At 41.8% G+C, this 16,478-nt stretch overlaps 1 protein-coding gene across 1 annotated transcript in view; it reads left to right on the top strand.

The window, feature by feature from the left end:
- The window catches only part of trrap (transformation/transcription domain-associated protein), an 82,825-nt gene that overhangs the window by 25,984 nt on the left and 40,363 nt on the right, over positions 1 to 16,478 (top strand). Inside the window, exons 37-45 of the mRNA XM_067577416.1 lie at positions 5,885 to 6,013; positions 7,319 to 7,585; positions 8,030 to 8,236; positions 10,559 to 10,717; positions 11,147 to 11,284; positions 12,533 to 12,643; positions 13,424 to 13,570; positions 15,539 to 15,752; positions 16,026 to 16,154. Of these exons, the coding sequence (XP_067433517.1) occupies positions 5,885 to 6,013; positions 7,319 to 7,585; positions 8,030 to 8,236; positions 10,559 to 10,717; positions 11,147 to 11,284; positions 12,533 to 12,643; positions 13,424 to 13,570; positions 15,539 to 15,752; positions 16,026 to 16,154 (1,501 nt within the window). The remainder of the gene's footprint in view (positions 1 to 5,884; positions 6,014 to 7,318; positions 7,586 to 8,029; positions 8,237 to 10,558; positions 10,718 to 11,146; positions 11,285 to 12,532; positions 12,644 to 13,423; positions 13,571 to 15,538; positions 15,753 to 16,025; positions 16,155 to 16,478) is intronic.

Raw genomic sequence — 16,478 nt, forward strand, 5'->3', positions numbered from 1 at the left:
CATCAGGTATAATTTATTTTTGTCTGATGAAGCCTGCTAAATAAAAAGATATAATTGAGTAAATATGCTATTGTAAAACTGGGGCACATGTAGGGTTTTATTAATTTATAATATTTGAATCAGGTTTTAGTATTTTTGCATTGTATGGGAGAATAGATTTAAATTCTGGATGCCCATAAGCTTTAAACACATTTTTGACTGGGCTTTTTAGCCATGTCTCCAGCCCCAGACTGAATAAAACACTATAAATCATGTTGCATAAATTCTCAGAGCGTCACCTCAGCTTACTTACTTTGCTTCCTCAATATGGGAAATGCAGGCATTTAGGGACCTGATCTGCGTGACTTTTATGGTTGGTGTGCTTTGTACCAGAAGTTCTTTGATAGAGTCAGGAAGGTCATTTTGTCTGGTTCTAGACCCTTAGAGGCTCACAGATGAATGCGTCTGTCCTCTCTACCTGACCTGCTGCTCCAAGCATTACAATCATTCAGGCTGCTTTTTAATTAAGCTCACTCTCCCGCATGCATGCACTCACGCATACACACACACACACACACACACACACACAGACAGATAGACGCACACACACATATTTTGAACAGCTGTAACAGGCACACAACCTGGCACAGAGGAGCAACAGCACTGCTGTTAAGTACAAACGGGTCAGTGGGGAAGGCCTGCCCTGGCACACCATAGCACATAACCAAATGGCTGTGTGGCAAGAACACACAACTGTACGCACGCGCACATACACTCAAATACATGATTAGGAAATACTGTATATATATATATAATTAATATATATCAATCTTAATGTTGTGTTAATGTTCATATTATCGTTATTATGATATATATATATACAGAGTATATTTGTTAAGAAGCTGACAAATGCACTCAGACTCCAAATCCAAGGACATACACTTGTGTTTATGATGCTGCTCACTCCACCCTGCCCTTTTTGCTCATGTTCATTTTGCATTGTGTCAGTGGCATATGGACTCTGAGAAAAAAAAAAAAAAGAGGAGACAAAATAAAGGCAGGGGAGAGAGTTCAGCCAACTCACTGTGCTGTGTCTTCCCAGCTGAAATGCTGTGGTAGAATTTTTAGTAGTTTACTCTCTTAGCTAGCAGAGCTGCAATACCCCCACCCTCTACCCCCCCAACAGAATTTTGCTCATATTGTTGTTTTTCCCTTAATTGTCATCCTCTGGTGCGCAGCAGATTCTAGCTGTACATGTTGGGCAGAAAGACAGACAGACAGGAAGAGAGAGGATGTGTTGATGTGTGAACATGTTTGTGTTTATTGGTGTACGAGTCGTGAGCAAGAGAACGAGCGTGTGTGTGTTACCTCCCCTGACATTTAAATAATTGCCTTTAGCATTTTCCCAGAGGCATAATATCAAAGGGAAGTGTGTGTGTGTGCCTGTGTGCGCTCGCGAGTGTGTGTGTGCGTGTGTTCTCAGTATGCCTGGGTGTTAGATAGAGGCAAAGTTTCTTGTGTAGCATCACAGGGGTCTGGGAGAATATTTCACTTGGAGCCAGAAACAGGGTACATCTCAAGTCTCTTAATTGCATCCATGTTTCCGTCACTTGCGTCCTTTCCTTGCGTCTTAGTCCCTCCCACCAAGGATGCATGGAGACACGCAAGGCAACCATGAATAAAAACCTGCATTTTGTATTTATATTGTGTACTGTGTCCTGCTCAGAGGCACATGAAAAATTTCTACTGGCAGAATGTGTTAATATTATTTATTCATTATGTGCGTCTGTATTTATTGATATTCTGATTGTGAATTCATTATTTAATAACCCAGAATATGATTTGGGTGTCTTTTGAACACTGGAAATCATCTATTGGCCTAAATGTTTCAGGGAAAATGGAAATGATGTAACTCATAACAAAACCCTGCACTCAGGAATTTTCAGCCTCACATGTGATTGAATGGAAATGACGAGAATTGATGTAACGTTAAAATGTGTTTCTTGCTGACAGACAGACTCTCCATTACTTTAACTTTATCCATAATAAAAGTTAATGGAGGAAATAACAAGTCATGAAAAGAAAAATCTTTTTAATAAATGAAAAAAGTTGTTCATGGTTCTTTTGTTGATCAGACTGACAATTAACACAGATTTTTAACTAGATGGTGAATCAGAAAACAAAATATAAAACTTGGGAGTGATAAACTTGAGTTTAATCTGTAATCTGCCTCCACTCAGTGATGTTGTGATGTATCAGACAGTCTGATCAGCTGCAGCGTCCAATCAATAACTGATATCCAATAAGGGGGCGTATTGGCCGGTAAAAGACTTCAGTGAAGGCTGCTCTTGTGTATCTTCGCTCACAGCTCCTCAGAGATCCCTTCTCGCTCCTCAGTCCTCGCTCCTCAGCACAGAAATAAGAGCTTTGAGACTGCCTCTAAAATGGCGGTCCAGACCGACTAACGGTTCAAGCGAGGAGTGAGGAAAGATCAAATAAGAGACTTGAGATGTACCCACAGAGAGGAGTATGTAAGTGAGAGGAGAGAGACAGTGTGGGACGGCAGCAAATGAATCATCTGTGATGGCACAGACTCACCTCATGCTGCTCTTGTATCGCTTCTTTTGTTTTATCCAGTTATTACAGAAAAATGCTCTTTGTGCTGCTTTTTGTTCAAAAGTATATGACTATTCATGGAATAGATTTCAAGCAGACAAGCAAACACGTGTATGAAATTTATGAAGCACAATGCATCTGTTTCATATTCTGCTAGAGTGCTTTCTTTTGTTCCCAGCCTGACATATACTGTAGCAGAGTTTCTACAAAGCAGAATGTGTCTATATGCTGTGCTAGTATCATTTCCTAAGTGAGGATTGAAATCAAAGTACAATGTTAAGTTGAAACAACTTATGGATATTTTTGTCAGTACCTGTTATATGCCTGAGCATGTGTATGTAAACAACAAAATAGATTGAACAGGAGGAATCCAAATTTACAAGTGAAGACATTTCCCTGCAAGTAACTAAAAACCAAAATACCGATCCATCATCTTCTTGTGTAGCAGGAGACCTTATTTCGATACAGCAAATCAAATCTTGCATAAAGCGATAACGTGGTGTTCTATCAGACAGTCACGCTGAGCCTGATAACATCCTGCTACACAACACAAGAGCCACAGACTCCGAAGAACAACCCACATTAGCTTTCCTGCTAAAAGTCTACTTCTTATTGAATTTACAAACATGAACACACATCTTGTTCTGCACCTTAGCTTGTTGAATGAGCCCCCAATTAAACATTCACCGGGGGAAAGGTGCATCGGTAATGTCAGTTAGCAGGCTAGATAGCTAATTAGCTGCTCAGCTGCAGCACAGTAAACAGCATGTTAACAGACCTGAAAATGTCACCTCGGTCCAGTTAGATGCTGGTTTGGTCATTACTCTTCAAAATCCCTGTCAGCAACACACTGTCTGTCCATGACTTGTAGCTACAGCAGTTTGTTTACTTCGTCTTCATTCTGTACGATGTCACACCGGTAGCTTGCCAGCTAATGTCAATCAAACAAACCAGTGACATGCCCTCGCAGCTGGCTGAGACAAAAAGGAGCATTTCTGATATTTTTCCAAAGATCTTTTTTCTTTATTCTGATAATGCAAAACTATTACCAATACATTTTAAAAAAACATGTTGACATTGTTTTCGACTGCAAAGACGGTTTCAGTTGGACTCAATTGCTTACCTTGATTATGTGAGGTTTGAGGTAAAGATGTGCCAGTATACCTTTTTAAAATATACTGTGGTATCAATACCGCCAACCATTTCCATTACCTTCATTACCATAATAATCATTGTTTTCAGAGGACAATGTAAACAGTTCTCCTGCCTTCATTAGCAGTTTGATTTTGTTTAGCCACAAGGAAGGAGCTTTCTACTGGTTAAACAGGTGCAGAACAACGCCAACACAGAGAACCAGACTCCTGTCTGTTGAGCTAGATACTCTGGTCATGATCATCTATATTAACATTTACTGTCCATTAGCCACCCACTGAAGCGCAGCTGGCTTTTGGGTGTTTAGTTGTAATGTTCAGTGAGAGAGAGAGAGAGAGAGAGAGCTGCATTTTACCTGACTGAAAAACTCCCTGCATCAAGATCACACACATCATGTTCTACCTCACAGGTCAGCTTCAGCTCTGCTGCTGTTTGTTAGTGTTGATGTGTGTAGAGAGGCAGTCAGCGCTAGTGGTTTGAGCTAACACATTTCTCTGCCTTTTTAAAAATGAATTTAACTGTTAACAGCCAGCAGATAACACGCTCCAGAAATTGATCTGTCAATTTCATCAAGAAAAATTCATAAATCTTCAAAATATGAATGGATGCGTATAAGAGACACAGACACTGGGCTGCATTTGAAGTGATTTCCAGTCAACAACCTACTCTTGTTTACAGTTCAAAGTGTTTTTGATTGATGCTGTTTCTTATGACAAGCTGCAACATACAGACCACTATTCAGTGAATAAAATCCAAGGGGATCATGATTATCATGATAATACCGTTTACTGTGATATTTTTACCTACAATAATCATAGTGTGAAAATTTGATACTCCCACATCCCTAATTTGAGGTTTGCCCAGACTGAAATAAGACTAGATAACTTAACCAATCTATTCGACTGGTAGTGGATGATACATATTCTGTGCCCAGCTTGTCACTATCTCCTTCCTAATTTGGTTGGAGAGGAACCCTAGCGGGACCGCAACACACACTCACTTGTTATTTGTTTACGGGTATGGAAATGGGATTTAAGATAATTAAGACACCTGCAGAACGAGATCTAGGCTGCTTGCCCAGAGGTATTGTGTGCGTACACATGCACTAACACACACACCCTGTAGGAGCACATCATCTCATGGTATTACAGAAATATGCTGCGATCGCGCAGTGATTGATGTCAGAGAAGCTCAGAATTAATAGGAACAGATGAGACTGAAGAACAGACCGGTACTCGATGCATTTTCTTTGTGTCTTCATTTAGGGGTGCATGTGTTTCTGCATGCATGTGTGAGTCTATCAACCATGTGTGTACATTGTGCAGAACGTGTGAATAATGTGCTAATGGAGGAGCTGGAACATATGCTGCCACAGCTCGTTCTCCACTGAGCGATGCCCTGTCCTCCCCAGTGATGGATTGAATAGGGGGGTTCATTAACAGATCGCAGGTTCTTTAATAAATGCAGTCGTTAAGCTGTATTGTGCTCGGGTTATTCTGCATTTTACTAGCTAATCAAGCCTTTGTCTTCACGGGCACATCCCTGGTAACAATCGCTGCAGGTTTGTTAGTAAATAGTGTTTTATGCCTGGCCTCTGTTGATAGTTTGGAAGTTTTTGCTGTCAATGCTTATGTATTAATTAACAGAATATGTCAGCGTAGAAATAGTTTTCTTAACTGACTCTTAAAATGTCACATCATTTATTGCCATTGTTAAGGGTCACATTTGACATCGCTGTGCCTCAAGCCTGTCTTCAGGCTCATGAGTTGTTGTTTTTTTTCCTCTAATGAATCAAAGTTTTTTCACCTCCTTATTATCAATTTGAAAAGGTCCCTGTGTTTTTATTGTAGATTTTGGAGTAGATTACAATTTCATCACTTAATTGTGTGCCATGGAGAGCTGATAGTGTGCAGGTTTTTCTTTCCTGCAACTTTTGAGTTTGAGACCACACTAGGTGATTTCACTAATTAGTTCCTCCTCTCTGCTTGTTGATGTGCCGTCAGTGAAATCATCTGTTATTGTTTTTTGGAAACCTGAAAGAGTGAAGGTTGCATATTCCCCTAAATAAAGTGAGAAATTCTCAGGAGTTTCTTCCATCAGTAAAATGATTTCAACTTGTGTTTTTCCCGGCTAAAAGGTGCTGCAGCACATCCTGAATCCAGCCTTCCTACACAGCTTTGAAAAGGGGGAAGGTGAGCAGCTGCTTGGACCGCCCAACCCTGAAGGGGACAATCCTGAAAGCATTACCAGTGTCTTCATCACTAAGGTACACTTGCACAGATTTGTTTGTGTGCGTTCTTTTTCCTCCTCTCAACATCTTTTTTTCACATTCAGCCCATTTGCCACCCCCCCCTCCCTTCCTTTGTTCATTACTCAACAGCTTTGTCTCTCCATCCGTCTCTCTGATTTCATTACCTGCTGCATTTCCTCTCATAATGTTTTATCAGTCCAGCACATCTCCATACTCTCAGTCATCATCAACTACATCCCACTCAGTTCTGATTCTTCTCTCATGTCCTCCGCACATTACTTGATCACTTAATTGCTGTCATTCCATCTTTCTCCTCTTCCTTTTTCTATTTTCCATCTGTCTTTGTTTTCCCCTCTCCCTCCCATCCTCCCACCATCCCACTGGTCCTCTATTTCCATCACGTTTCATTCATCAGACCAGACTATAATTCCTAGTGTAAATGTCACGGTGTGACCATGCTAAAGGTCAGCATGTTTGTTTGTGCTGTGGCAGATCTCATCACTGACTAACACCAGTCCTAATGGCTGCTAATGGCTCCTCTACGGTCTGGTTAAAACTCATTTTCTCACTCACCTCCCTCTTTCTGTCTGCTCTCCTCTCCTCTGTATCTCCTCTCCAGGGGATTCAGATGGTGATGTGTATGTTGAATGGGGAGCTGTCATTTTCTAAGAGGTTGTCAGTATGAGTAAAAAATAGATTGCTTTGTGCTACACTGCCAATGAAATATAATTTTGGGAAGCCAACATTAGTCAGAATTGCAGTGTACTCAGGCAATTTAAGAAAACAGAAACATTTTTATCTTTCTTATGTATGTACATAAGGGGCATTAAGTAATGTTAGACTTCTATTGACCTCTGTCGGCAACTGGTTATAATTACAGCAACACCTCAACCTCTCATACCCTGGAAGGACAGTAGCTTGTTGTTGAGAAGAATCGTTCTGCTGCATTTTCCTCACAGAGAGAATTCAGTTACTTTGAACAGACTTCAAAAAGAAACATTTAGTAAAGACATAATATCGCAGTGAAAAACTCTGTAAGTACTGTAAAAGCTGCTTTATTAGCTTGAAATTTGAATGATTTGCAAACTCATGCACTCATAGCTTCTACCATTGTAAATCAGCTAATGATAAAGGTATAGTGATATTTCTTTCCATTTTTGTTTTATACACAAAAAAAATCTCACCACCTGGAAAAATACCACTTGATTTGTTGTGGTATTGATCATCAACATGGTCAAATCCTTGCAGATGTACAGTGTGAAAAAAGTTTCACCCTTCTCACAATCTTTAATCCGGCATCTCTCCCATCCCCTCTCTAAGGTGCTGGACCCAGAGAAGCAGGCTGACCTGCTGGACTCGTTGCGAATTTGCTTGCTGCAGTTCTCCACCTTGCTGGTGGAGCACGCACCCCATCACATTCATGACAACAACAAGTCACGCAACAGCAAGCTGCGGCGCCTCATGACCTTCGCCTGGCCCTGCCTTCTGCCTAAAGCCTGTGTGGACCCTGCCTGTAAATACAGTGGGCACTTACTTCTGGCACACATCATTGCAAAGTTCGCCATTCACAAGAAGATTGTCCTGCAGGTAAGGAGGAGGGGAAAGAAAGTCAGTGGAGCGTGGGTTTAAGTTGACACACAGTTAACAACAGAGGACAAAGATAAAATATGGCATGTTTGTGCAGCAGATATAAAAGCACCAAATGAGTTTGTAAAGCTAATCTATGGGAAAACAGGCGAAACAAGCAAAACACCAAGATGACAAAGGCTCAACTGAAGTGAAATTACAACTCATGAATACACGATAGAAAACAAGATACTTACAAGGACACTTAATGTGCAAATAGTGCCTCTTGAGAAAGTGATGCCATAGGGGAATTGAGAATGTGATAGGGGTGTGTATGTGTGTGCTTGTCTACTCCATCTCATATCTCACATCCAATGACATAAGAAAGCGTAGGAAAGGAAATACAGCGGTTGAAGGAAAGAAGGTACGTTACCAAATGAGATTTGGTGTTGGTGCTCTGTTCAGGTGTTCCACAGCCTGTTGAAAGCCCACACCATGGAGGCCCGGGCCATCGTTCGCCAGGCCATGGCCATCTTGACCCCAGCCGTGCCCGCCCGCATGGAGGACGGCCACCAGATGCTGACCCACTGGACTCGCAAGATCATTGTGGAGGAAGGTCACACTGTACCGCAGCTGGTCCACATACTGCATCTCATAGTGCAGCACTTCAGGGTAAGTAGATACAAAACACACAAAACTACTTGGAGGCGGTCAATAGTGCACTTCCTCTTGCCAGCCCATCATCATTGAATGTATTGATCCCCAGTGTATTCATTCATACTGGGTGTGGCAGAGAGATCAAGCCAAGCGAATCTGAATCCTGTAATGTACAGTAATCATGATGGACGTGTCTGTGCGCTCTGCTGTAATTAACCTTCTGTGGCGTTCATCACAATTTAGACCACACAAAGTAATACCTCTCTAAGGATGACAGATTACTGACTATAGAATATCAGCATCTTATACTGTACCTTTTATGGTAAACTGAGGTAAGCTGCTGCCACAAGGAGTGAGAAGACATTGCCACTCTACCGTGCATGTACGGCTATTTGTTGCTGCTGCTGCCAGCTGAGCTCACTGCTCAGTGTGCCTGTGGCACCTGCCGGGAACCACATGGGGGAAAACAGTGGAGGAGCTATTTTTACTGATTGAGTGTCCTGAATTACCTGTTCACCAGTCGTAACGGGAATGGAGGAACAATGTTCAAAGTCGGATTAATCGTGTTTGGCCCGATGAATAGTTTTCATGACATCAGTTAGCGAAGTTTGAGTTTCATATTGGCAGTAGCCATGACAACAACGCTACGCTCAAGTGCTTCCTACTCAAAAGCTGGATCATTAACTGCAACGGGCAGTGGAGCTAATGGTGACTTCCTGTAATCGCCTTAATGCAGATACATTCTCAGACACACCCTTCGCAGCGGTGATCGGCAGAGTCAAACAGTGCCTTGTCTGCAGCCCAAGTCAACACCCCAAAGGATCATTGGCCCTGTATGTTCGCGTTCCTCTTTCAACTTCAAAGACACTTTCTGCCCTCTCGCTCCTTCAGCTGATGTTCACCGCCTCGCCAGTCAGAGAGCGACAGTCTCTCAGCAGAAGACTGACATTTTCCTCAGCGCCCCTCTCTCTCTCACTGACAGGCTGCTCTCACTGGGCCAGATGACTAATCTAATGTAATCACATCAGCATAATTACGCTGGGGAGGAGATAATGACAGACAGATGAGAGACTTTGTGTGTGCGTGCGTGTGTGTGTGTGCGTGTGTGTAAGTTTGATAAAGAAATAGAGAGATTGTGTGCTGTTTGTCTGTGTGCACACGTGATGGACAGGGCTTAGCCACACTTTCATAAAGGGGCTGTGAAGTCCTGCTCTATCAACTATAATTACCCTCAAACTGAGAAGCTTTAATATTCTTTGACACTGGCAACAGCCCTCAGATAGACATCTCATCTCTTGCTCTTTTGTCTGTGTGTTTGAGAGTCTCAGTTCGGTTTTGCGATGAAGCTAAGTGACTCTTGAGTGTGACGCTTGAGAGTGTGAATGCTCCAGGCTAAGTGTGTGTCATCATGTCCTTGAGACTAAGTGGAAATACGACTTCAGAGTTTGCCTCCTCTGACTCAATGTCTCAGAGTGATTGTTCATCTTGTTGAACTTAGTATGTGCTATCACCCCAAAATCTAGAGCGAATCGGCGGTGTAGAAAAATTACACTCTTCTTTTAAATAAATGTAGTTGCCTTTGATTCATCATAATGATGCTTTGTGGGCAGGCTGGCCGGATATCTTGTAGCAAGATGAAGCTGACATGAGGCAGGGGTTGTGGTCAGGTCGGCAGTGATTTTGGAGATAGCAACAGGGTCTCACACTTAGATTGCTTTGGTTGGTTGCCAAGGCAATAGATGTCAGTTTGTGTTGATACTGGCAGGACTATCCATTTAACATCATGGTATAAGGTTTGAGAGAAGTTGAGGGAAGATGTTCTGAAAATGAAGCAAACTATTCAAAAAAAAAAAAAAAGCAAATCAGAGTAGTTTGTAAGCTTATAATCCTGCACAGTTGGTCACTTGTTTCCCTCTCTCCAATATTTGGATTCGGTATCTGGTAGATTGCATTTTTGCCAAAAGTGGAAGTTCAAGTTTTGAGATGTTAGGATAAAACTAGAGAATGCAAAAAGCAGGCCCCAAGCAACAAAAGCATTTTATGTTGAAGTTTGAGTTTTGAACTTACTGCTCTGTCGTCTGTTCAACCTTGCTGGCTTTCATTGCTCATGTGAACTTCTTCTGTTTATTTTAAACTTTGCTGTTGGCATCAGTGCCCATCTGCCATTGATGCCTTAGGAAAGGGAAATGCAGAAAAGTCCTACCTGACACTTGGTGTTCAGAATACTAAATATAGAACCAAATATTGTGTTGAATCACTATTATTTTTTTTATAACATGTATTTGCTTAAAAATGTTGTATATTATTACTTATATTTTTACTGTGGTCCCTCCCCAGGTGTACTATCCTGTGCGCCACCACCTGGTGCAGCACATGATCAGTGCAATGCAGCGTCTGGGCTTCACTCCAAGTGTGACTATAGAGCAAAGGAAACTGGCTGTGGACCTTGCCGAGGTGGTCATCAAATGGGAGTTACAGAGGATCAAAGACCAACAGGTGTTTATGAATTGCAATAAAAACACAGATACAATCGCACCCAAAAAGCAAGCAAAAGAGACTGTCCCAACTACAGTTTTTTACTTTAACAATTGTCAGTCTTGTCAGCTTGTGACTACCAAAAGCAACAAGGTGCCCTGTTTACATACACATTCAAACTGTTTCACCAAATGATGTGTTTAACTTTAAAATGTTACTAATGAATCACTGCAGGCTGTGGATACTTTAAGTTTTACAAGAAAAGGGCATTCATCATTAAGATGAAAACATTTTCTTAGTCATATTCCATAAATACTAACGACTCCTAACCCTGTATGAGCTTCTCAGGAACTTTGACAAGATATACTCATATGTTTCATTTTTTTAACTATAAGTATGCTAACTCCTGTCTTGTCCTGTCCTGTCCTGTCCCTTAATTTGGTGTTGCAGCCGGAGTCCGAAGCTGAAGTAGGAACTGGCGGTGAAGGGACAAGTGGCGGTGCTGTAAAAAGAGGACTGTCTGTGGAATCTGCCACCGCTGGACAGGACGTCAAGAGGTTCCGTACGGCAGCTGGAGCTGCCTCTACGGTGAGCTCACTTGGACATCACTCAGATGCCAGAAGAATGCAGTCACTTTAGAATTGGCGACACAGTAGCTCATTACACCTTGTTAAATTCTCCTACACCCTCCAGAATTAACAGCTGCATCCTCTTTACCTTCGAGTTTCTCCCTGAATTCATGCTTCTCTAAATTATAGCAGAACAGTTTGAAACATAATTTGATCAAACTGCTGTTTTTACATTTGAGACAAAAATTGTCAACAGGAGATGACAGCGTGGTAGTTGCTACCTTGATCCATTTTACTGTATAACAGTATTGCATCTGTTTCATCAAGAATCGCGCTGTGGTCTGATGTTTTTGTGGTCTCTGGTTGAGATGCTTTGTGGTAAGAATTTGTTCAAATCAGCCACTTCTGATTCTTAGTTGTTGGATTTCACCATCATGGGCAATCACTGATACACTCAAAAAATAATGTTTTAAAGGTTCCTTGGAGTCCCAGAACAGTCACCTGTTTATCTGTGCTTTGCTGTGTGTTGGAGAACTAAGTTTATTTATATATTTCACATTTTTTCTTTGTGAATTTTGATACATGTAATGAATTCCAAAATGTGAGCATCCCCCATTGACAGCGTGGAAAACATCAAGCCATCAGTCTGTGTCATCTGTTGCTGATGATTCTCTAATAATACTCCTGAACCAAAACTGACATATTTCTGACATAACAACATTTTGATTGTGTCTATCTGCATATAACTTCTGGTTATTAGCAAAGCATCTCTCATCACAGATTGTGCCTCTTTTAAGATGGAATGCTTTTTTATTATGATGTGTTAAAAAATGGCCTTGATGCTTAAGCAAAAATTATTATTCTTTCATTAATATAATGTAAACAGTATTGGTGAAAATGTCTTTTTTTTTTTTTTTTTACTTGTTATGAGAAAAGTGTAATAGCAGCATTTGTTTCTGCTTGAGCCAAGGAAATGTTAATTGCTCTGAAAGTTGCCAGGATAATTATCTGAAATTCATAGTTGCAGCCTACTTTTCACTTTAAGTAATGCAGGCAGAAACCTGACTCGCTGACTGCAGGCTCTTTGATATTTCCGCCTAAGGACTTCATGCAGCATATGCAGTGCTGTCACAGAGTTTTATTATGAAGTCTGTTTAGTTTCCTAGCCCTCTAAAGTTTAAAATCTTCTTTGTTTATAGATTCTTTCTTTTCTCTTCATTAAAAAAAAATATACATATTAGAACACATATAATGTTTGTGTTTTTAGGTGTTTGGCCGCAGCCAGTCCATGCCAGGTACAGAGACCATGCTCACCAAACCTGTCGAGAAACAACATACGGACACTGTGGTCAACTTCCTCATCAGGATTGCATGCCAGGTAACACTCCCACCATTATCATCACACACCCTGCACCGTCACACTCTCTCACACACACACACACACACACACACACACCAGGTACAGCTCTGCCATCCATAGCGCCTGCCAGGTAGGACACAACTATTCTAACCCCTCGGTGGTGAAGGTAGGACACACCTGGTGGCTGCACACACACACACACACACACACACACACACACACACACACACACACACACATACACACACACACAAATACAGTCCTTTATGTGTCTCCTAACACAGCTATCTTTTGGTCTAGTGGCAGCGATGACCTTGGTTATAAGCCTGAAATAGACTGTTGAGATTTCACTCACCTTGACTTTTCCTACTTTCTTTTTTGGGCCAAGCTTCATTCTCACTGTTCATCCAACCATCTCTGTTGAATATAACCTTCTGTATAACCGGCGGGGATCACTCGCTGCTCACAGAAAAGTCTATAAAAACATAATCTTTCCTTTGTGTTTTACTTGATAACAGCGTATTGTGATACTAAACTGATCCCTGTTGAAAAATCGTATCTTTTAACTTACCCCAGGGATCACCATCGACCAAAAAACGCCACAGGACAGTTTCCTTTCTGGCTATGCCACTGTTAGATACATGAATGAAATTGCAACAAACGGTGACAGTCCTCGTCACTCCTTGCCCTGTGTGATTTCTCGCCTTTACAGGACACCATTGTGATATTGAAGATGAAGGACCCATTGTCAGAGATGATGATAATGATACTAACCTTCCTCCCCTCCTCCCTGTTTAGGTAAACGACAGCACTAACGTGGCTGGGTCTCCAGGAGAGCTGCTGTCTCGTCGCTGTGTTGTCCTGATGAAGACTGCCCTCAGGCCTGACATGTGGCCTCGTGCTGAGCTCAAGCTACAATGGTTTGACAAGCTGCTTATGACAGTGGTAAGATGGCATATGTTTTCACAATGAATCAGTCAGATATTGTGACGCTGTTAGTCTGCCTGTTTCATATAGTTAGTTATAGTCATATTGTTTTGGTGACATCTCGGTGCTAAGCTTTTCATACTGTAGTGTTTCTGCACCGCATTTCCCAGAGATTATTAACTTTCTGAGGGTGTCTGGCTTATCTTTTTCATTTAGTTATGGTGACTTGTGCTATTTTCTGTACAGTCCAAAAACAGCATTTGTTTCTAGAAGTATGTCACTGATGATTTGAAGCTACTCTTGCAAGTGTATTTTATCAACATTGTTTTAGGAAAACATGTTTGAATAAAAGTCAGAATATTCAGACTTGTTATTGTCACGCCTCCAAGCAATAAGCAGCATACAGGAAAGGACAACTAATGTGCTTCTGCCATTCACCTTCCCAGTGACTGCAGAAGTTTCCCTGTCCCTGCTTAAGCTCTGTCTTAGTGTTTGCTCTAACGCCTCTGAGTCCTTTGTCTGTTATCAGTAATACATGAAGTGAGGCGCCAACCGCCATAATGACAAAATAATGACAGTGGTGAGATAACAGGAGTCTATCCGGGTTGGCCTGTGCCTTCTCGTTCAACGCCCCCACCCCTCTTCCTAAACTCCTCATCCTTGCCTTCTGTATCGCCCCACTGTGCCTCTCTGCACCTCTCCTCGCCTTTCCCTCAGTCTCTTTCCACCACTTCCCCCTCTCATCTCTTCTTTTCTTTTCAGCCTCTTATCGCAGCTGCTCTTTTCTCTCTCTCTCTCTCTCTCTCCCTCTCTCTCTTTCTCTCTCTCTGTTTTATCTGTCGCTTCTCTCCTTCTCTACTCATCTCTCTGGTCTGATTCGGTGCCACTGTTCAGACAAGGTTATCGCCATGCGCCGGCAATTGTCACGTACTTCCCTTGTTCTCTTTTGGGGATCACTGCATCGACCACGCCTTTCTCTCTGCCTACAAACACACACACACACACACGCACACACACGCAAACCCAATCAACTCCTCCAGATCCCTTGGGGATGATCTGACAAACAAGGCTTTCTGTAGGTCTTATGCAGATGCACATACACGGGCACTTCTCCCTTGGGAGCATGCACTACCTGCCCAGCCGTCTTACTCAGACTAATGAACAATGCCCTAAATCGGATTACCTTTTTATCAACTCATTGTACTGGCATGGTTGTGATTGAGAGTCAGAAGGAGTGGTGTGAGAGGGTAGGGGACACGCACAAAAACATGCAGGCAATCTCATGCTAGCACACATACATGCATATTCCCTATCTACATGACCCCAGAGACAAGGTCCCACTCTGTTAATACAGTGCCAAATCAATACTACCTTAATATCTACCAGGAGCCTTATCACAAGAGTCACCTTGTTCATTAGCCAAGATTAGCGCCATGGATCTGTCCCAGATTATCCTCTCGACCCCGCCATCTTTGTAAACTGTGATTGCAATTTAGACAAAATTAGGACCCGATGTTGGCCATTGATCTTTAGTTTAGCAGCGATCACATTGCCTCAGTTCTTTTGTGTGAGAAATACCTCTGTGTGTAGAATATTGATTTCTGAGTTGTCTGGATTTTGTATAGTAAAAACTGGGATAATTAATGTATCTAATGTATGAATTCTTGCTTTGTTTCACGGTTTAAAATGATAAGCCGATATTTATCAAGATATGGGGATCATGTTTTTTGAGAACAGTAGATGGCAAATATTCATGTCTTTTGTAAAATTTAACATGTAAGAAAAAAAGACGCATTAACCCTTCATTGATAAAAAGGCATCTAAGAAGAAAACATCAGGGTTTATAATATACTAATATCTGGTTGCTATTATTAGCTGTTAAAACAAAAAATAAACATGAAGCTTACTAATTGTGCCACCCTTCTTTGTTCCATGTACACCCTCTTTTTACTCCTGGTTTCACTCTTCTCTTCCATGTCCTTTCAGGAGCAGCCAGCACAGGCTAACATCTCCAACATCTGCACTGGATTGGAGATTCTCTGCTTCCTGCTGACTGTGCTGCAGTCCCCAGCCATCCTGGCCCACTTCAAGCCCCTCCAGCGAGGCATCGCTGCCTGCATGACCTGCGGCAACACCAAAGTCCTGCGTGCTGTCCACTCTCTCCTCTCTCGCCTCATGAGCATCTTCCCCACTGAGCCCAGTAAGCTGCCAATACTTAATGCCTAAATACGTCACAGAGTCAGGGCCAGCTACATTTATAAAGTCAGGAAAACAATACATGTCTGAGTTCTAGCTCTGAAATACCCTGCTATTTTTTATTAATGAAATGCCAAAATATTTGAACTATTGTGTTAGGATGATTGATGATTAAGTTCTGAAGTCTCCTTTTACCATGCCATTTGTTAAAAGGAAGTCATTGGTTTAGATTTTCAGCTTTTCTTTTTTTGAGGCAAAGCTTGTACTTTCCCTTTAGGCACATCAACAGTGGCATCTAAGTATGAGGAATTGGAGTGTCTGTATGCTGCTGTGGGCAAGGTCATCTATGAGGGACTTACCAACTATGAAAAAGCCACAAGCAACACTAACCCCACACAGCTCTTCGGTAAGACCCTCAGCTCTCCTTTTTTTCTTCTTCTCATTCATCACTTTCTACCCATTTGTGCTCTCTTACTCTCACTGTGTTGCTCATAAACCCTGTCATTTAAAAAAAAAAAAAAAAAAAAAAAAAATTCACGCTCTCACACTTTTCCCTACAAAACCAAGCTACCTCTCAGTCAATTTCAGCAATTAAGGCAGTGAGTAGGTCGTTAAAATGCAAGCCGATGGGCCATGCTGCTCAGGCTAACATCTGGTCTGTTTAAACAGAGGCCACAGTCCAGCAGTTTGGGAAAGGTTTTCTCGGGAAGGACTGCTGATTTCGGCCATC

This window comes from Thunnus thynnus, chromosome 20 (genome assembly GCF_963924715.1).
Source record: "Thunnus thynnus chromosome 20, fThuThy2.1, whole genome shotgun sequence".
Taxonomy (NCBI): Eukaryota; Metazoa; Chordata; class Actinopteri; order Scombriformes; family Scombridae; genus Thunnus; species Thunnus thynnus.